The sequence below is a fragment of the Poecilia reticulata genome, chromosome 8 (genome assembly GCF_904066995.2).
Source record: "Poecilia reticulata chromosome 8, P_reticulata-male-v2, whole genome shotgun sequence".
NCBI classification, from domain to species: Eukaryota; Metazoa; Chordata; class Actinopteri; order Cyprinodontiformes; family Poeciliidae; genus Poecilia; species Poecilia reticulata.
In genome coordinates this window covers 19,056,427-19,078,219 of record NC_088837.1, presented here as the reverse complement: position 1 = coordinate 19,078,219, position 21,793 = coordinate 19,056,427, and the positions used below count along the sequence as shown (strand labels likewise).

The 21,793-nt window shown below is 41.0% G+C and overlaps 1 protein-coding gene across 1 annotated transcript; it reads left to right on the top strand.

Moving 5' to 3' along the window:
- The first annotated feature begins 2,374 nt into the window (after positions 1 to 2,374).
- Positions 2,375 to 21,793, top strand: ints1 (integrator complex subunit 1). The gene is made up of 48 exons (XM_008415910.3): positions 2,375 to 2,510; positions 2,830 to 2,950; positions 3,035 to 3,325; positions 3,417 to 3,613; positions 3,948 to 4,085; positions 4,172 to 4,331; positions 4,419 to 4,524; positions 4,654 to 4,840; positions 5,212 to 5,357; positions 5,475 to 5,616; positions 6,016 to 6,192; positions 6,281 to 6,389; positions 6,466 to 6,586; positions 6,677 to 6,754; positions 6,851 to 7,008; positions 7,210 to 7,306; positions 7,399 to 7,490; positions 7,746 to 7,806; positions 7,891 to 8,088; positions 8,183 to 8,312; positions 8,462 to 8,641; positions 8,747 to 8,896; positions 8,985 to 9,164; positions 9,792 to 9,896; positions 10,007 to 10,174; positions 10,274 to 10,385; positions 10,517 to 10,675; positions 10,764 to 10,910; positions 10,995 to 11,093; positions 11,299 to 11,423; positions 11,544 to 11,798; positions 11,887 to 12,046; positions 12,126 to 12,257; positions 13,142 to 13,310; positions 13,528 to 13,654; positions 13,747 to 13,862; positions 13,949 to 14,036; positions 14,154 to 14,404; positions 18,573 to 18,702; positions 19,211 to 19,344; positions 19,448 to 19,640; positions 19,764 to 19,888; positions 19,983 to 20,092; positions 20,231 to 20,344; positions 20,437 to 20,507; positions 20,590 to 20,681; positions 20,786 to 20,895; positions 21,015 to 21,793. The coding sequence occupies exons 2-48, from the start codon at positions 2,896 to 2,898 to the stop codon at positions 21,128 to 21,130; spliced, it is 6,561 nt and encodes a 2,186-aa protein (XP_008414132.1). The 5' UTR covers positions 2,375 to 2,510; positions 2,830 to 2,895; the 3' UTR covers positions 21,131 to 21,793.

Sequence of the window (21,793 nt, the reverse complement as noted above, 5' to 3'; positions counted from 1 at the left end):
TGATGTTGTCAAGTCATAATTTAAATCTAATGTCCATTACAAAAGCTGAGAAAAATTTGAGAAACGTATGGACTGAATCTGAAGAAACATGCCGAGTCAGCGCATCACAGAGAGAGATAAGATCAAGCATCTGTGGGAACATTTCTGAAATCCTGCATCAGTCACATATCCAGCTGCTCTTCCAATTGAACACTGTCTTGCTGCATGGAGCAAGCACAATAATAGGCCAAAATAAACAAATATGTTCAACACATCGTTTAAAAAATCTGCTCAAGAATCTACATAGAAATATTTTCTTCCTGTTGGTTTCTCTATCTGTGGGGTCTGCTTTCCTTTCTGCCAGTTTTGGATTACAGGAAGTAACACTGACTCACTAATCTTTTTTTCTCTCTGACTCAGACTGTTGAAGGCAGAAATCTGATCTGGTTGAAAGAGGCCCTCTGTTGTAAAGAACTCTTTTGTTTTTTTTTTTTGCTACTTCTGAGGGCACTAGATTGAAGCGAAAGATCAATGTTTAACTTGCAAGATTTTCTAAGCTGATTGAAGCATTGAAAATGAAATGCGTAATGTAAAAATATTTTTTCAAGTAAGTTTTGAATAAGTTTTCTCAGACACAGCTTGCTTAAAAAAAAAAATACTTGGCACATCAGAAGGCTGCCTCTGGCGCACCATGAGCCGTACGTCATCCTTAAAGCTGAAGAATTGTTTTTTTGCACACTTGTAGACTCCCAGAGTGACACAAGATTTAATTTGGAGCACTTACTGAACATTCCACTGACTTCACCAAAATGTGTTTCATATAAAAACACTTTATGTAACCAGCTGGCAGCACAGAGCTGCATGGAAAGGAACATGGTGGGGTTACAGTAGCAGTGGTGGCAACAGCAGCGTATGGAGAAGCCTTTGTGGATGGATTTCAGTGCTTCAAGGTTCTGCTTTGTCACTAGTATGTATTAAATTAACAAAATGGAAGGCTGTGGTATTGGCATTTACGCATTTCAGTGGGAAGATGGGAAAATCTTTCCATACTAAGCCGTCTTGTCACAGCTGAGTAAACCCAGAGGAATTAACAAATCACTTCTACTGAACAAGGCTGGGAATAAATATGAACATGAAGGAAAAGAAGTGCTCTGATGCTTCAGTTTTGTTTTCCAAGAACAGAGGCTTTGTGAGTAATGCATGAAGGTGAAAGCTCTGTTAAGAATTTGTAAATATTGTGTGTTTTTTAGGTTAAAAACATTTTATATATATAATTTTGATCTTTTTCACATGGTGAAGTATTTTTGTAGTATGAGTATTACATTCATTTGAATGTCAGCCCCTTCAGACAGTCCTTTTGAGAAGGAACTTTTTTCTACATTTACAGGTAAAAGTTTTTGTCTCCATCAGGTTTGCTCATCTGGAGAGACTGAAATTAACTGTGACCAGCTTCCATGCTCATTAAAAAAAAATCATCCCCATGCATAATGCTGCCAACACCCTGTTTGATTGTGGCTATTTTTTTTTTCAAGGTGATGACATATGCTAGTCATTGTCATGGGTATTTATAATACATTTGATGCTTACATTGTTAGCTGTCAGTTATGTGGGAATCACGTGTGTTTTACATATGTTTAACAAAGGGATGCAGAAAGCATCAGAGAGAGTGAGACATTGATTTCAAACTTTAATTGTGACGTGTAAAAAGCTTGATATATATATATATATATATATATATATATATATATATATATATATATATATATATATATATATATATATATATATATATATATATATATATATATATATTATATATATATTCCCTTTTTATGTTTGGAATTTATTAAAACCATCGAAATGTAATTGGTGAAAAAAGAGAGGGAAAAGAAACAACCTTCTCAGCAAGTTTTTTTTTTTATTCATCCTTTCTTACATTGTCACAAAAACATACCAATTTAAATTCTAGCTTAAAGGGATTATTCATCCATCTGGATGCTTTCTATACACATTTGACCCCAAATATGTTTTAATTATGTGATCATTCAAGATAAAAAAGTTGATTCATGTTTTTTCCATCAACATTTTATGTTTTTACTGCCCTCTTGTGTTCATTATCCATAAGTTTACAGAATGACGTACCATTTTGTGAACATAGTACGTCATTCTGTTAGCGAGTCTCTGATCATGAGGATGGGTAGGTATAATACTGCTTCCTGGTGGCGACATTGAGTAACTACAAGTCATCAACATATTTTCAACGTTTAAGCTTAAAGTTATTGGGGGTTTCTTGGAAAATATTTCAATGTAAACATAAATTGACTGTAATATTTGTCATTATAATATTATTACCAATATTATTAACAGTAAAAATTAGGAAAAGAGAGCATAAAATCGGTCTGCGCCGCTTTACTGTTATGACACCACGTTACGCAGGATGGCGGTGTTGGTAATTTTCTTGGATAATGAAAAAGTTATAACAACAGAAGAAGCCACCATCGCTTACTATTTGGGGTATCTTTATTGAGACGGTAATTTTTATTTTGACATGGTATATTATTCCTTGTCTGAGTTAGTAATTTTTATAAAGCGTTTATATTTTCTGAATGTCTGTCTGGTTTTAAGGTAAATTAAAAATTGCTGTGATTGTCGTTGATGCTAAAACTTTAGCCCGTCAAGTTAGCTTGAATTGCTAAAAGTAACTGGCTTTGCTTGTGTTTTGTTGTTACTTTGCCACTCCTGTGTGTAATATGGATGTAATAGAAAGTATAAAGGCTTCATATCGAAATTATTTTAAGTCTGTAACACAACCGTGTGCACTTTGTCTTTACTATTTTATTTTATCATTAGAGGGCTCCTCAACGACAATGTTATTAGCTCATCCTGCTGTTTAAGTTCTTGCACCGGTCTATCAAGATGAATCGTCCAAAACCTACAACACTGAGGCGCCCAAGTGCTGCAAAACCGTCAGGTAGCACAATTTAAAAAGCCAGCCTGATTCTTATTTCTGTCTTATGTAAATTGGACATGATAAATGTGCCATCTTTTTTCTCAGCCCATCCTCCACCAGGGGATTTTATTGCTCTGGGATCAAAAAGCCAGTCAGGAGAACCCAAAGCGCCTCCTGTCCTCCTAAAGCCAGCATCAACTGGTTTACCTGCTGACCGTAAGAGAGAGGCCTCTTCTGCTCTGCCCTCCTCATCCGGCTTGTCCACCCTTACCAAGAGACCCAAATTATCTACTACACCTCCTGTCAGTGCTCTGGGACGCCTCGCCGATGTTGCAGCAGTGGACAAGAGGGCTATATCACCCTCGATAAAGGAGCCTTCAGTGGTACCAATCGAAGGTAAACCACTTGTTTTATGTCAGCACATAATCTGACAAATGAACAGCTAAAAATTCTGTAGTTCCTAACAGATTGCTCCTCATTTGTGCAGTATCTCCAGCTGTTCTGCTGGATGAGATCGAAGCTGCAGAGTCAGATGGAAACGACGATCGCGTCGAGGGATTGCTGTGTGGAGCAGTGAGGCAGCTGAAGATGAACAGAGCCAAACCGGATATCACTCTGTACCTCAGCCTAATGTTTCTGGCCAAAATCAAGCCCAATGTCTTTGCTACTCAAGGAATTATTGAGGTGAGACTCCAGACGATCTACTGAATGGAATGAAGGTGTAATAGAATCCACACAGATTAAATGATCAAATTTGACAAATTTTGAAATTCTGCAGTCACAAAATCCACTTTCTTACAATTGCCAGGGTACATCGTTGCCACCATGTCAAATGTATACACTTAAACCAGAGATTCTTGAACAGCTTTTTTTTTTTTTCTCTCTCTCTAATTTTCTGTTTTAATTCTAATAAATAAACCAATTATTCATTCAGAAAGTAATTTGACTATAAACAAATAATCTTATAATTGTTAAATTTCTAGTAAACTTTCTTTACCCGTCTCTCCGTCATCACCAGGCGTTGTGCAGCCTCCTGCGACGGGACGCTTCCATCAACTTTAAAGCAAAAGGCAACAGCCTGGTGTCAGTTCTGGCGTGCAATTTACTCATGGCAGCCTATGAGGAGGACGAGAACTGGCCAGAAATCTTTGTCAAAGTGAGAACATTTGGAAATTTAAACCAGCAAAATGTAAGTATTGGCTTAAATTCTTACTGCACGTGCTCAATTGCATTTTTTTTCAGGTTTATATCGAAGACTCTCTTGGAGAAAGAATATGGGTTGACAGCTCCCACTGTAAGACTTTTGTCGACAACATCCAGACGGCATTTGGCACTAAGATGCCACCAAAGAGCATGCTGCTGCAGGCCGACAGTGGTCGCACTCCTGGGGATCTTAGTGCAGGTGGCGTAAATACTCTCTGACCTGGCCAGATCTATGATTTTTTTTTAACTGACTTCTGATGTCATATTTTGCTTTTTGATCTTCCAGGTAACAGCCCTCATCCATCAACGCCAGATGAAGATGACAGTCAGACTGAATTACTAATAGCAGAAGAGAAACTTAGTCCTGAGGATGACGGCCAAATTATGCCAAGGTATGACTGATGCATGGCTGTTTTTCTTTGTTTTTCTATTAGTGTTTTAAATAATTAAAACATTATTTCAAAAACCTCTTAAATTGCTGTGGTTTTGTTGTCTTTTTCTGATCGTGTCTCGTTTTATAGGTATGAGGAATTGGCAGAGAGTGTGGAAGACTACGTGCTGGACGTCCTGAGGGATCAGCTGAACCGCAGGCAACCGATGGACAATGTGTCCCGGAATCTGCTGCGTCTGCTCACCGCAACTTGCGGCTACAAAGAGGCCCGTCTTCTGGCTGTGCAGAGGCTGGAGATGTGGCTCCAGAACCCGAAGGTAAGAAATGCACATGAATGCTGGGTAATGTCTTTCACAAAATTAGTTATTAAAAAAAAATGCCAAAGGACATAGATTCTTCCTGGTTGAAATGAGATCGTTATTTGCTTTGAAGGTTTCATTTGTGATGCTGTTGATTTTATCACTTTCATCTGTGAGTCTAAAAAAAAAAAATGTCTGGACCGTTTAGCTTTTTCTGAAAGTCAACATCAACTGTGATCTGGTTTAAAGTTTGACATTTTGCTGTAATGTCCTTAAAGCTGCACTATGTAACTTATAGTACAGTGGTGTCAATATATTAGAGGTATTCCATCGTCGTTATTTGTAGCTGACTGTTGCTTTTTTTTTTTTCCCCCATCTTGTGTACAAAGCTGACTCGACCCGCTCAGGACCTCCTCATGTCGCTGTGCATGAACTGCAGCACACACGGAGCAGACGACATGGAGGTGATCTCCAGCCTCATCAAGATCCGCCTGAAACCTAAGGTTTTGCTGAATCACTATATGCTGTGTGTGAGGTGTGTGTAAACCGCTCGCTATCATTCTTCTGACTTGTTATAAAAGTGTCAGTGTTTTTATTTTTTATTTATTTTTTCTTTCATTTCTTAACATGTGCTTTGGATGCTCTTCTCCAGAGAGCTGCTAAACGCACATAGAGACAACTTGGGCACGATGGTGAAGCTGGTGATTTTCAACGAACTTTCTAATGCCAGGAATCCCAACAACATGCAGGTTCTGCACACAGTGCTGCAGCACAGCCCAGAACAAGCACCGAAGGTGAGATTAGACTCATTTAGAGTCACATGGACACAAATTGAGGGTTCCTTTGAGGCAAGGAAAACTACATATTGTTATGTAATTATTTTCATATTTTCATTAAAAGTTCAAAAAAATTGTTCTTTGTATGCATGTTAAAACATGGACTCCTGTGGCATATAGACAAATACAGCCTATATATGTACTTTTTGTTGTTTTTGTTAAAGTTAATTGGTATGGCTTATAGTTGGATATGCTCAACAGTCCAGAAATTTACGGTACTTTAAAATTCTAAAATTAAAAAATATTTAGACTTTTGAACCTTGAAGGTATTTAATGTTTTTATTTATTTGCAATCAGTTAAAGTTTTTTTTTGTTTTTCCTCAAAAGAAATTTCTTGTCTTGTCTTTGCATGTGCAGTTCTTGGCGATGGTGTTCCAGGATCTGCTAACCAATAAGGACGACTACCTGCGAGCCTCTCGAGCTTTGCTCAGGGAGATCATCAAACAGACGAAGCACGAGATCAATTTCCAGTCGTTTTGTTTCGGTTTGATGCAAGAGAGAAAAGAGACCAGCTATGTGGACATGGAGTTCAAAGTAAGCAGACGTGAAGATTGCCCCCCCCCCCGCTTTGCTTCACCTTAGCCGTTTTCTTTATTTATTTAACCTCCGTCCTTCGCTGTAGGAGCGCTTCGTGATCCAGGTGACGGATTTACTCACAGTCTCCATGATGTTGGGCATCACTGCTCAAGTCAAGGAAGCTGGCGTTGCTTGGGACAAAGGAGAGAAAAAAAGTATGGAATGACGTGATCAATGATGCGTGATCAGCTGTTTGTTGACTTGAGCGATTTTATTTTATTTTTTTCTCAGATCTTGAAGTCCTGAGGTCCTTCCAGAATCAGATTGCTTCCATCCAGAGAGACGCTGTGTGGTGGCTCCACACGGTGGTCCCTACAATCAGCAAAGTGGGCGCAAAAGACTACGTTCACTGGTGAGTGTAAACCTGTCCGATATGTTTACTGTCAAACTAGCTTTGCGCGTCACTTTTGTTTCTATTACTTTATCTCCTTCTCGTGTGCAGCCTTCACAAAGTGCTTTTCACCGAGCAGCCTGAGACTTATTACAAGTGGGACAACTGGCCTCCAGAAAGTGACAGGAAGTGAGTTTACTTTCAGCGTTTCTGAACGTCCTTTTGTTTTCCAACTGTCTTTAATTGGTTTAATGTATTTATTTTTATTTTTTTTCTGTCCCTCAGTTTCTTCCTCCGCCTTTGTTCTGAGGTGCCGCTGCTCGAGGACACGCTGATGCGCATCCTGGTCATCGGGCTGTCCCGTGATTTGCCTCTAGGCCCGGCCGACGCCATGGAGCTTGCAGATCACCTGGTCAAGAGAGCCGCCGCGGCTCAGTCCGATGGTGAGCGAGGATCCGTTCCAGCTGTTTATTTTACTCTCTGTCAAAATGTTTGGACAGTACTTTAAACACTTGTGCCTCGGCGTAATGTGCCGCCTGACTTATTCCGAGAGGAAACTCCTTCATTCACGTTTTATCTTTGTGAGTTGTGTATGTGAAGCAGGAGCAAAGCTAATTTTGTTGATCTGGTTTCCTGTTGAACAGATCTAGAGGTCCTGAGAGTGGAGAGGATCCAGCTCATTGATGCGGTGCTGAATCTGTGTACATACCATCACCCGGAGAACATTCAGCTGCCAGCTGGGTAGGACATTGGTCTTTTATTGGCTTTGAAAGACACACACACTGGGTCACTCAAACACAAACTAAAAATAACTCATGACTTTGCTGTTTAAGGTACCAACCGCCAAATTTGGCGATATCCACTCTCTATTGGAAGGCATGGCTCCTGCTGCTGGTGGTGGCTGCCTTTAATCCTCAAAAAATAGGTAGAGTAATAGCATTCGAATAGCACATTGAAAAGTATTCATTATTCACTTTCTCACAATACATTAGCAATAAATGCATGCCATATTTTTCACATTTTTATCTTTGAAAAATTGTAAACTATGTATTTTACTTCTTTTAAACTTTACAACTATGTACTAGTTTGCGTTGGTCTATCACATACATTGAAGTTATACTCTAGTAATGAACTGTAATTATTATGCTCTAACATTTCTTTCTTTTTTTTTTTTCTTCAGGCTTGGCTGCTTGGGATGGTTATCCTACCCTGAAAATGCTTATGGAGATGGTAATGACAAAGTAAGTGTAACATGTAATTTGTAGTAAAATCATTTCCAAGCGAACACTGGCTAAGACTTTTTTTTTTTTTTTTCTATTTCTCAGTAACTACACTTACCCGCCGTGCACCATCGCCGACGAGGACACAAAGACAGAAATGATCAATAGGGAGCTGCAGATCTCCCAGCGGGAGAAGCAGGAGATTTTGGCCTTTGAGAGCCATTTGGCGGCCGCCTCTACGAAGCAGACCATCACAGAGAGCAACAGCTTGCTGCTGTCTCAGCTCACCAGCCTGGACCCACAGTGAGATGTTAATCGAGAGATCCAGATTTTTAAGCTTATAATTTCCCCCCCGCACCCGCCTTCTAAAATCCATGATGTGTGTTTTTGTTTTAAGGGGTCCTCCGCGTCGGCCCCCCCCTCAGGTGCAGGAGCAGGTGAAAAGCCTCAACCAGTCGCTCCGCCTCGGTCATCTCCTCTGTCGCAGCCGCAGCCCCGACTTTCTGCTCAACATCATCCAGAGACAGGTGATGGACACATCCGTGTGACACTCGCTTCTGAGTTTTCTGCCGTCTTGAGGACGGACATAGATCTTCAGCTGCCGCTGTATGGATGAACGTAAGGGAAAATGTGAGTTTTATCTGATTGTTGCGGTTTCTGCTTTTTAATCTGAAAGGCGTCCTCTCAGTCCATGCCCTGGCTGGCCGACCTGGTCCAGTCCAGCGAGGGTTCCCTGGACGTGCTTCCAGTTCAGTGTCTGTGTGAGTTCCTTTTGCACGATGCCGCGGATGACAGCCTGCCAGTGGAGGACGACGAAGATGGAGAGAGCAAAGAGCAGAAAGCCAAAAAGAGACAGGTACATTTTTTTCTCTTTCTTATAGTTACTACCCTGAATTAAAGTCAATGCATGCTGGATTATACTAAACACAGATTCTTAACTGCTCCTTATTTGTTCTCGTAGCGACAACAAAAGCAGAGGCAGCTGCTTGGACGGCTCCAGGATCTTCTCCTGGGTTCTAAAGCTGATGAACAGACAACCTGCGAAGTTCTGGATTACTTCCTGCGCCGTCTTAGCTCTTCCCAAGCTGCTTCCAGAGTCCTAGCTATGAAGGTACCAAACTAAAACCCAAGTGAAAACTCCTTCTAGTCGCATTGTGTTGGCGGAGCAAATTAAGTTCCTGTATTTTATGCATACGCAGGGTTTGTCTTTGGTGCTGAGCGAAGGAGGCTTAAAAGACGGAGAGGAGCGAGAGCAGCCCATGGAGGAAGACTCTGGAGACGCCGAGCTTCTGCCTGGTTACCAGTGGCTCCTGCAGGACCTCCCGAAGCTCCCCCTGTTCGACAGCGTCCGTGGCATGACGTCCACCGCCCTGCAGCAGGTCAGTTCGGATCAGCGACGAGCTGTCGCTAACTTGTGCCGTTTGTGGAGCTTTTTTCCAGATTTTTATGGGTGCTTGAAATTCTTGGGAGTGCTTGAGTTTCTATAAGATGTTTTCAAGGTTTGGAAAGCGCTTGATTTCTGTATATAGCCCTTGAAAGTGCTCAATATTCCATTTGCACAGTTTTGTGAAAGAAAAGACTGTTTAGAGAAAGTCAAGTGATGATTCTTATTGTGTTTAAGCATTTAATTTGAGAAGGAAGGTCGTTTACATCAACACAAACAGATTTGTTCAATGTAATGTACATTTATTATTATTCCTAATGGCTCAAGTGACATGCGCATAGGAGAGAGACTTTTCAAGACGGAACATTTTGTTATATTTTAGTTTACTTTGTCCCTACTATGTGGAACACCATCACGAGACATTATTAGCAGTAATAACTTTTGTCATACAATAATGAATTGAAACTGTCTTCTTTAGATTGTATTGTTTCTATCTCCAAAGTGTGGTGCTGGGAAAGGTTGAAAACATACCTGGAAAAATGCTTGAATTTTACTGTGGGAAAAGCGAACAAACCAGTTGTTTTCTCCTAACAATTGATATTTTTTGTGTGCTTTCTTAAAGGCCATTCACATGGAAACAGATCCCCAGACCATCAGCGCATACCTCATCTACCTTTCCCAGCATGCTCCGATAGAGGAGCAGGCAGCTCATAATGACCTCGCGCTGGTAATCAAAGCAAGTTGCTTGCATCTTCTCCTGCCTCCGCTTTTATTTCCCAGAGGAGTGCTGACAGCTTTTTTTTTTTTTTCCCTCTCTCGCCGTCTTTCTTCTTCCAGGACATTGCCCGACTCATTGTGGAGCGTTCCACCATCATGAACAGTTTGTTTTCCAAACACTCCAGCAGACCCGAGTCCGATGCAGTGCTCTCTGCTTTTCTCACTATATTTTCCACGTACATCAAGAGGATGAGGAAGACGAAGGAGGGCGAGGATCTGTACAGCTGGGTGAGACGAGCAATTAACACAAAGTGAAACCGCTTCTTCAAACTTTGCAACAGATCTCAACATTGATTTTTTTTATTTTATTTTAATTTTCTTTCCCAGTCAGAGTCTCAGGACCAAGTGTTCCTCCGCTGGACGACAGGAGAGACGGCCACGATGCACATTCTTGTTGTCCATGCAATGGTCATCTTGCTAACGCTGGGACCACCCAAAGGTAGACTAGCTTACTTTAGGTTTGCTTTGTTAAAGAAGATGGAAGAACAGAGTGTTCGTCCAAACAATTTTTGCAGTTTTGGCTCTGCTTGATTGTAATACAGCGGGATCCCCTTTGTTATTTTCCTACAGGAGAGAGTGATTTTTATGCTCTGTTGAGCATCTGGTTTCCTGAGAAGAAACCTCTGCCTACTGCCTTCCTGGTCGACACCTCGGAGGAGGCTCTGCTGCTGCCGGACTGGTTGAAACTGAGGATGATCCGTTCAGAGGTCTCTCGATTAGTCGATGCAGGTAAAACGTCCTACTGTTCCTCAAATTACCTTCCAATGGGAGAGTATTTTGTTTTTTTACATGAACCAAACATTGTTTTTTTTTTCAGCTTTACAGGACTTGGAGCCTCAGCAGCTGCTGCTGTTCGTCCAGTCGTTTGGCATTCCCGTCTCCAGCATGAGTAAACTCCTGCAGTACCTGGATCAGGCTGTCTCTCATGATCCAGACAGTCTGGAGCAAAACATCATGGACAAACGTAAGGTTCTTTCTTCAGATGTTCTTCTTTTCAAGAGTTGGTGCAGTTAAAATTGTCATAATGTGTTTATTTCTTCACCAACAGACTACATGGCTCATCTGGTTGAGGTGCAGCATGAGCGAGGGGCCACTGGGGGGCACACTTTCCATGCTTTGCTTAGCTCATCCCTTCCGCCGCGCAGAGGTCAGCTACTTTATCTCCCAGATTCTTATTGTTTTTGTGCTGCACATAAAAACAACATGTTCAGCAAATTGTTACATAGCTGTAATAATTTGAGTTTAATCAGCAAAACTTTATTACGTCATTAAACTTCCACATCCTTATGTAATTTAGAAACCACAGGATACAAATTAGGTTTTGTGATTCCTAAATGTTTTCTTCTCGGCAGATTCGTTGGAAACGAACAAGGCAAAAGTTACCATGGAAACGCCTCACAGTTCAGTAAAGATGAGAGCGGCCACTCAGCTCCCACCAGTCGGGCCTGAGGACGACCTCACCGGCATGTTGCTTCAGGTCTTGCTTTCTTTTGGTTTTCTAAACAACTTCCCAAACCACTTTTTGTTTCTTTGTTGTCGTCCGTGAAGTTGTTAAGCATGTGCATAAAACCGATTGGTTTATTTTTGTCTTCCCCAGATTTTCCCGATAAAGGTGGACCCTCGTTGGCATGGGCCTCCTCCCAGTCAGCTCTCTCTCACCCTGCAGCAGGCCTTGGCTAAGGAGCTGATGCGGGCCAGGCAGGGGCAGATTCAGCAGGGGGGTCTGGCCTTTCGTCTCCTGCAGGCTGTTGCAGCTCTGCTCACTTCCACCCATGCGGGGCCGATTGTGTTGTCAATGCACCGCAGCCATGCGCTCTCCTGTCCTCTAATGCGCCAACTTCATCTGTACCAGGTGAAAGATATAACCATGCAGTGTGTAACCGTCTTCCTGCTTGATATAATAGTTTAGTCTGATTTTGTTTTGTCCTGTGCCGCTGCAGCGCCTCGTTTCCCAGGACATTGCTTTCTCCTCTCTATTCCTAAAAGTCGTCGTCGAGATGTTGATGTGGTTGGACAACCCGACGCTTGAGGTCGGACCTCTGAAATCCCTCCTCAAGACCTTCGCTGGCCAGAGCACTCACATACAGCGACACAGTGACGGTGAGAATACTTTGTCTTTTTATTCGCTGGTGGATTGATGTTTGCATGAGTAACTTGATGTGTGTTTGCTGCTTTGCAGTGAGAACGGGTTTCATCCATCTGGCCGAGGCGCTGGCGTACCGCAGAGACCCCGAGGTGCCACTGAGAGCTGTCATGGCGATGCTGAAAGCCGGGGAACGATGCAACGCTGAACCTGAGCTCATTGGCAAAGGTATCAGTGGAGCTGAGGGACAATAAACGGATCCTTAAAGCTGCTTATTATGCATACACAATGCTTTGACATTACCATTCTTTCATTAGAGCCTCTATATGCACAAGAATTTTGTCTGAATTCTGGCTGAAAGTTGAAGGTTATCTGCTACTCAATTTGTAATTCTACTTACAATTATTTTAGTAATTGATTAATAAATTATTCTGATCAGTAATCGCATAAAAACATCGGCACATTCAGCAATACATTAAAAGATGCAAATAAATAATTTGATTCCTTTTTTCAAATAAGATTTGTTTTTTGTGCCTAAAATGCAAAACAACATTCTTTTGGTGTGAACTTGATCATTTATTGCCAAGGCTGACTAACATAAACATGTGAAGAGCTCAGCATTAATACAATATAGAACAAAATGTTCTTTTGACAATTATTTGGATTAACTGATATTTGGGTAACAGAAAGTGCTTAATAAGATAGTTTAAAATTCTGTAAAAACAAAGTGCAGCTAAAACTATGCCACCTGAGTTCAGGGTAGGACATATTTACAGACAAATTTTAGTCATCTTAACTGCAAAATGTTTTTTTTTTTACACAGTTTTGGCCAAATTACTGCTCTGACTTTGTTGTTTGATCAGCAAATGGCCTTTTTCTGCTTGTGTGTATTCCAGTTAATGATTAGGCAATAATTAAAAGAGCTGACAATTATTTCAATAGTCGATTTATCACAATTAATCGTGATTAATCGTTCCAGCCCTAATGCAATTAATAGAAGAAGGCAAAGCTGTAGCCTAATGGCATCTCAAACTTAAGTTTAATTCCATGTATCAGGTTAAAGCTTAGTGGTTGTTTCTGTTAGTTTAATCATTCTGTCCTATTTCTGTTAGTGTTGAAAGGGCTGATGGAGGTAAAGTCGCCGTATTTGGAGGAGCTCCTGTCTCTGCTGATGACCGTTGGCACTCAGAATGGGGCGGCTGGCCCTGTTGCCATGGTGATATCCCTGCTCCTCCAGGAAGGCGAAGAGAGACCAGGGAAAAAGGAAGTGGAAACGAAGAGGTGAGCACTCTTCGTAGCAGTTTATCCCGTTTGGTTTCTACTAGAAACGTTTACGTCTGACTGAACCAAATGAGAGACACACCTGACAGAGACAGAGCCAGCAGAACTGCACCTGCTCTGTGTCTTCTTGTACTTTTAAGCTTCTGTTGGGTCTTGCCTAATTGATTTAGCAGATTTATAGGTTTAGGAGCTAACCTCTCAGTTTGCCCTTCCTCAGCGGTTGTGAGGTAACCAAGTCAGGCCTGAACTCCGGCCTGCTGGTTGATTGGCTGGAGCATCTCGACCCTGAAGTGACTTCAGTGTGCCCAGACCTGCAGCAGAAGCTGCTTTTTGCCCTCAACAAGGTAAAATCAAATTTGTACAGGAACTTTCTTTCATTTGGTCAAATGACAGAATAATATGCTGCATTAATGATCAATTTTTTTGTGTGTTTTAGGCACGAGGCACCCCGGCTTACAGACCTTATCTTTTGGCCTTGCTTACTCACCAGTCCAACTGGTCCACCCTGCTGCAGTGCATCAGCGCTCTTCTCTGCAAGCACAGAGACTACAAGTAAAATTCATCTGCAATATTCTTCATGACATAGTAATATATACTAAATTACAAATGACTAAAATAATTATTATTTTTTTTGTTAGACTGGATCCGTCATCAGCCCTAGACTTCCTCTGGGCATGCAGTCATATTCCACGCATTTGGCAAGGACGTGACCAGAAGATTCCTCAGGTAACTTTAAACTTGCATTCACACTTTCCCGACAACTTCATGTTGTTTCTGTTGAAAACAAGGTGAAACAGTTTTATCTGCTGAGGCTGATGACTCTGATTGTATTTGCTTCTGCAGAAGAAAACGGAGAAGTTCGTACTGCGACTGAGCTCCGAGGAGCTCATCAGCCTGGTGGACCTGATCTTGTCGGAATCAAAGCTCAGTAGCGTCAGCTCACCCAGCGATGGTAGAAGCGGCTTGGACCAGGCTTCCTGTTCCCTCATCCAATCCAGACTTCCTCTCCTTCACTCCTACTGTGACGGGTCCCTCGAAAACATCAAGAAAGTATCGGAATACCTCATTAACTGCACAAAGAAGTGGGATGACAGGTAAGGTTTTAATTTCACACCTGTAGTTTCTTTGCTTTGCTTTGAATCAGTTAATGAGTTTAAGTCGTAACTTTTTTCCAGTGGCTCGGTTTGTTTTCACACAAAGAAAACTTCAAGCAGACCTGAAAACTAAAAGCCAAGTGTGAGCATTCAGTCTGTTTATTGGTCAGATGTGTCCAGGGTGAGAGAACCGAGTGTAAACACAGAAAGCAGATTCTGTCTTCTGAGCCAGTGTAAAACAAATAAGTTAATTTTATTGCATTATTTCAGGCAAAATTGTCAGAGAAGACATCTTGAAAGTTGAATTGGGCTTTACGCTTCAAGGAATTGTTTATTAGTTTGTTTACTGTAATTCATTCTGAATGCAGGGTAAACCCGGCCACAAGAAGGCGTTTTGCTCAAACCTGCTGATCTGGTAGCTGAGTCAGATCCATGTTGGATAATGCTCACTCTCGCTCTCACTCCTGGTGAGAACCAAACTTGGTTTTAAACTGATGTGATACCTTGGGTGTAAAAACACCTTACGAGTTAATGTGTGTGTGACATTTAAAGAGATTTGAAGAAGAATCCTTTAAATACCAACTGTTAACCAATAATTGAACACAAAAGTCAATTGATGTCAAAACTAAACAAAAAAAAAGTATCACTTAATATTAGAGGTGTGCCGATCGATCAGTCACAGATCATAATCGGCCAATTTTTGTGAAAAAGTGCATGATCGGCAATCATTGGCTCTTGTTGCCGATACCGATTACCTGCATCTCATTTCGCAGCCTGAATGTGCAGCTGGTCTCCTCTTTCCTTCACTCTACGCAAACGCGCAGCAACAAATCCTAAGCGATGTGGAACTATAACGCACTGAGTGAATGGGGAAGTTTGCGTGTTGTGGCGGAAAATTGAAGCACGTCAAAATGCATCAACACAACGAAACTAATACGACATAAAAACAATGCCATACTTGACGGAGTTTGGCTACATCGAGGCTCACTGCAGTAAAAAAGACATATGGAGAATCAGATAGCAGGTAAAGCAGCGCACAGCTACAAACACTCACCCGGATTAGCATGACGGTCAGAAAGCTAAACAAATAACCCGCAAAATTATTTAAGTCTTCGAGCTGCGATGTAAGACGCTGGTTCTGCTCTCGCCGTTGAACCGCTGCTATGCGCTACAGGTAGTAATATTTCACAGACGGAGCGCCGCCTCTGCTCCACCTGGTAGTGACTCTCACACCGAACCTCTGCTTAAAGCTGCAGCATCTAACTTAAAAAAAAAATACATTTTACATATGTATTAAAACTTTCGCTGTCCTAACATGAGACAGATAATCTCTGAAAAAATAATCGATCTCCTCCCTTTTCTGCATAATTACTCCGCTCAGCCAGAAACAGCCACTCAGAACTAACAGTAATCAGCTAGCCGCCATGCTATCAGGAAGTTTTCATTAAGTAACTCTGGATTGTTTATTGTAATGGATCCTGTATTTGCCTTTGAATGTTAGGTTTTATACTTAAATTTTTTTGGCAATGTTGAGAGGTTTTATTTTGGGTCTTTGCATTATTTAGCCTCTTCAGAGCCTTCATATGTTATCAGTCTGTTAAAGATAGTATTACCGATAGCAGTACAATTTGCACAATGCCTGTTTTGTTTAGTTTTCTTCTTGGAAAAAGTTTTTAAAAACAAGTTTTTGTCTAAATTAAGGTGAATACATGGTTCCTTTTTCCACATAATGTAACCAGTAGTGTTTATGATAAAAAAAAAATAAATAATTATGTGATTGGTATCGGTGATCAGTATCGGTGATCGGCTCTCATGAGTGATCGGTATCGGCAGGACAAAACCTGATCGGCACATCTCTACTTATTATCATTGACTGAATAATTTTACATTTATAAAAAATGTTAATGATGGGCAATATGGCTTAAAGAGGCAGAACTTTAAGGTATTTCCACAAAGTTGTAGTGAATGTTGACATCATGACGCTAATTTGCTGATCGTCAGAATCCAAACGGTTCTCTGTTGGACTGAGGTCTGATACCTGTAGAAGCCATCAGAGTGCTGTGAACTCCTCGTCATGTTCAAGAATCAGTTTGAAGTGATTTGAGCTTTGTGACACGGTGCGTTATCCTGCTGGATGAAGTCGTCATCAGCAGAGGGAACACTATGGTCTGTGGTGTCGAGGAGCCTGTAGTGTGCCAAGAAAATCTCCCCAACACCATTACACCACCCAGGCTGGACCACTGATCCAAGACTGGACGGATAAAGTTCTGATTTTACAAGTTTAACGTTGCACTTGAAACAGATATTCAGCAGACTGTAATTGTCCGATTTCTCTGAACTTGTCCTCATTGTCAGCAGTGCTTCAATTTCGACTCAACTTCTGCTCTTTCAAACCAATTTCTGTAAATCTGAGAGATGTTTTGTGCATGAAAATACCAGTAGAATAGAGTTTCTACAACACACAGAGCAGCCTGTGTGTATCAACAGCCGTACCACCCTGGTAACCATGTGTGCGTGGCGAAAACATGCAAAGAACATGCAGACTTAACGCAGGGTACATCCAGGACCTTCTTGCTGCAAGGAAATGGTTCTGCCAACTGCACCACCATGCAGCCTGAAATTTGCCTAATTTGTTTCACAAAGGCGGTAATTAGTGTTTATTCTAGTTCTCAATCATTTCCTCAAAAATATCTTCAAATATTGCAAAATGTTTTATTTTCTTATGTTGCACTGATAGACTCGAGCTAAATTGCACCAGATTTTCCTTCTCTCCGCGCAGATGAACTTTTTCGACTCCCCCTGTCACCCACAATGCTTTGGACCAGGGAGAACTCGATAATTAGGTCTATTGGTGTGAAATTAAAACCAGCAGAAGTCGTCTGTAGTGTGATCTCTTTAAAAGCTCAGTGTATTATAATGAAGGCAAGAGGATTAAGGCGGAAGCTCCAAACTTGCCTGTGTTGTGAATTCCTGCTCTGACTTAGCTGTCAGAGATCAGGGTGCAACTCTTTGTGGAGGCAAACCCTTCTTTCACGAACATGTCTCTGCTTATTAAACCACTTTAATGAGGAAACTTTGGCCAAGGTCAGGCAAAATTAGCTTCAGAATTACAGTATTTTAAGTAGCACTAAGCTTCCTGGTAAAATACTTGCAAGTGGGAACATGGCAGCATAAAAACACGCTGAAAGTAAAGAGGTTTCGGCCTTGTGTTGGCTAAACATTTGAGGGTATGTAAAGCATTCTTACTGGGGGAGCTTTCCGTCAGATAAGCTGGTGTTTATTCCAATTACACCCAAACTGGTAACAACCAGCAAACTCTTTGCTCTTGTTCAAGGTCGCTGTGATTTGCTTTAAAGCGCGGCTGTAATAAACTCCGCATTTAGCAGAGACTGCATCACACGAGTGTGACAAGGGCCTTATCCAGTAAGAGGATTTGGTGGAACTGCGGTGACTTAAATGCAAATACCTTTGAATTACATTATGTTATTTATGCTTGTAGCGTGAATTGACGTTGCTAGTGGACCGAAACAAAAAGGAGGCTTTGTAGTGCTTCCTGCTCTCTGGGATATCAGATCTGATGATTGTTCATTTTAAAAAGATAAAGCTGAGTAAAACTTTGGGAAAATTGACTGTTTCAATTATTCAGAGGGTGTTCACATCGTTAAACGCGTTCATTGCGTTTTGCGACTAGAGTCGGACGTCAACTAGCTGCTAATATATCCCAGCTAGGTGCCATTTTTTTTTTGCATCTATGAAGCGTAAGGCTGGACGATGCCATTGGTTCACTTCTGTTACCAGCCCTTATGAGCCAACGGGATCCCCCAGTTATCTCCTATATTCACAGTTTTTTCAGTCTTAAATCTAATTCAAGCTGGCCTTAAAAAGTTCTTAAAAATTCTTCAATTTGACTTGCTAAAGTCTGCAGTTGCCCTGATTTTGAGGTGTCAGTACATCATCAGCATTAATCCCAGTTGGGTTATTGTAGCTTTGCTGTTGTTACTCTAGCAGGCTCAGTTTCTCGTAATGGAACCACATCAGTTACAATTCTTGCTTATTTTTGTGTTGATTTATTTGTCTTCTAAATGTAGTGGAAAGATTTCTATTTGGATTTATATATATATATATATATATATATATATATATATATATATATATTTTTTTTTTCCAGTGCAATGAGTAAGTGGTGCCAGAACCTGCTGCTGCAAATCTATCTCCACTTCCCTGAGGTCATCCAGCACGTGACCCTGCCTGGAGACACGTTTAGCAGCGGCGGGGCTGCAGACGGTAGCAGCTGCAAGGTAAAAAATGTCCCTCCTGCTTCATGTGCTACAGATTCAACAGTTTCTTGAGCCATTTTGTGCTAGATTTTTTTCTGCTAAGTATAAAAAATTCCTTATGCACGGCGTTAATATTGGTTGGTATTGGTGAAACATAGAAACTGGTTCTCACACAAAAACGTACACGATTGGAATTAGTGTAGTTGACATCTGTTTGTACTTTATTTGAGATTGCAACCATAATCGTGGATCTATCAATGCAATTTATTGCCTGTGATTAATATCTGCTGCAGTCACCTATTAATGTAACGGAAAGTTCACTCAAATAAGTTTTGTGTTGTAGTCGGTGGAATTCAAATCTGAATCAGCAGATCAGACCTTGCAGAAAATCAGAAATCTCAATCAACCTGTAGAAACTGGGTTGGTGCATCTCTAGTTTTTCGCGTTTGCTAAATGCTTTCAATGATGAATGAAATCCTTTTTTAACCTCGGTACTGTGCCATAAATACTCTGACTTTCTGTTTCTCAGCTGGATGTCCTGGTTCATCGCCTGGTGTCGCTGCTTGCTGATGTCGGCGACTCCAAGTCTGCTGAGGGTCGCGTCTCTGATGCCAACCTTGCCTGCAGGAAGCTGGCTGTGTCGCATCCTGTTCTTTTACTCAGGTAGATTAAAATAACACATTTGTCAATCTTTTAGATTTTCTACTTCTTTAAAGGACAGTTTGAAAACGGTGACTGGTCCCATCTGCTCCGTTTGTCCCCACAGACACCTCCCCATGATTGCAGGACTCCTACACGGTCGCATTCACCTGAACATGCTGGAGTTCCGTCAGCAAAACCACATGACGTTCTTTAGCAACGTGCTTGCCATCCTGGAACTCCTGCAACCACTCGTTTTCCACAGTGACCACCAGAGGGCGCTTCAAGACTGCCTCCTGTCATTTATGAAAGTCCTTCAGGTGCTCAAATCATTTTCCCTTTAAGGGGATTCCAAAATTTAGGCAAACAAAACTTATTTTAGTGAATGAGTTTTTTTTTTTAAAGTTGTTTTTATGTCATGTTTTGTTTTTGTTTTTTTGTAGAACTTTCAGAGGAGTCGTTCTCCTCTGATCTTCATTAATAAGTTTCTGCAGTTTACACAGAAGTACATAACACACGACGCTGCAGGTGCCATTCCTTATTTACAGAAGCACTCTGACATCTTACAGTAAGTCCGAAGCACCTCTTGTAAGTTGATGGTTTCAAGCACTGCTGGAGATCTTAAGGAACATTTGTTTTGCTTTATTTTTATTTTTTTTTAGGAGTTTGTGTGCAGAAAATCCAGATCTGAGTCAGCTAAAATCTCTACTCGCTGGACTCACTCTGCCAGTGAAAAGCTCCTCTGCAGACGTCACAACAGAGGAGAAAGATGGTAAGCACCTTTGTGTCCAATTAGGTTACTTTTTAACCCTAAAGAGTAAATCGTTTACTCATTTTTAAGCATTTGATAAATTTCCAGCTCCATTTTTTTGCTTCTCATTCCCGACTGATTTTTCTGCTCACATCACAGATGACTTGTCTGCCGGCTCTTTGCCCCTGGTCAACATATCTGCTCCGTTTACACTGAGCGCTGCAGATATGACCATGTACTTGAAGAAGATGTCAAAGGGAGAAGCGGTGGAGGGTGAGAACCGTGCCGCTGCGGCGGTTTCACCCGAACGTGAACCGTTTTCATCCGCAGTGACTAACTGAGTGAATTTTTGCCGTCTGCTGCAGATGTGCTGGAAGTGTTGACAGAGGTGGATGAGAAGTCGAGGAGGAGTCCAGAAATCATACAGTACTTCACCGTGAGTCACAAGGAAGAAGTCAACTCTGATCCGTGTCATTGTGTGTAACGCGTCAATCACAGCTTTGTGTGGCTGTTTGCAGAACGACCTGCAGAGACTGATGACGTCGTCCGAGGAGTTGAGTCGGAACATGGCCTTCAGTCTGGCCCTGCGCTGCATTCAGAATAACCCCAGGTGAGTTTGGAAAATATCCGTTTTGCACCTAATAAGCTGTAGAGTCAGTCGTCTTTTTTTTAGGTTTACTTTGTATAAATATTGTTTTTCTTTCCTTCCTGTAGCTTGGCCACAGACTTCCTGCCAACTTTCATGTACTGCATAGGGAGTGGTAACTTTGACGTGGTGCAGACTTCTCTAAGGAATCTCCCAGAATACGTACTACTCTGTCAAGGTAACAAGCTAAAGTTTGTAGGAGGTGGTTTAGAAGTTTACAAACCCGTCCAGCCCATCTTTGAAGAAAATAGTGAGACGTCTGTCACTGCAGTGAACTGTGGTCTGTTTTCTTTGCAGAACATGCTGATATTTTGCTCCACAAGGCGTTTTTGGTTGGCATCTATGGACAAATTGACACCAGCTCAGTCATCTCAGAGTCCATGAAGGTGCTTCATATGGAATCAACAACTTAACTGTGACATTCAGTCTGTCTAAAAATAACGTCATTCTGTCTCAGATTAAAGATTCTCCCCTAAATCATTTAAGTTCTGAATAAATTGATTACTTTTTGTGGTTTGCTGTAAAAACAGTGAAAAACAATTGTAGTGTTGAATGTAAACCACTTTAATTTTATATTGCATATTTTAGGCAATATAATAAATTTGAGTATTAATAATATATAGTAGGTATAATTCAGTCCTGTTATTTTACACTCCACTGATAATCTGCTACAACTCAATTTAGAATTAAATGTAAAAAGATAAATAAAATTAGAAACATTACTTCATCGCACCATTTTTGCTATCTTTGTTTTGGCTTCATATTTTTAATAGGTGGAAAATACTACACAGTAAGTTTAGATTACCACTGGTTAGCTGAGCAATGAGACTTTTTATGTTTTTATTATTATAAATGTAGAATTTATCAAAGATTATTCTGAATGCATCACAAAAAAGCTTTTATTAATTGCCAACTTCCTTCAACTAATCGGCACATTTTCAAACACGTCTGACATCCGTAAAAAACTAAGAGGCCAAAACTGAGAAGTTTTACCTTTCAGAACAGTTTTGTAAATTAATCTGAACTTCCACATGTGAGCCGCTTTGATGTGAATTAAAGCATTCTTGGAATACTGA

What these genes read in the sequence shown, in the direction of transcription:
- ints1 (XM_008415910.3), top strand. Translation starts at nt 2,896, where the DNA reads ATGAATCGTCCAAAACCTACAACACTGAGGCGCCCAAGTGCTGCAAAA. An exon ending in CCAGAGTCCTAGCTATGAAG is followed by an intron (nt 8,897 to 8,984) that starts GTACCAAACTAA and finishes ATGCATACGCAG; the next exon opens with GGTTTGTCTTTGGTGCTGAG. An exon ending in TGCAAGCACAGAGACTACAA is followed by an intron (nt 13,863 to 13,948) that starts GTAAAATTCATC and finishes TTTTTTTGTTAG; the next exon opens with ACTGGATCCGTCATCAGCCC.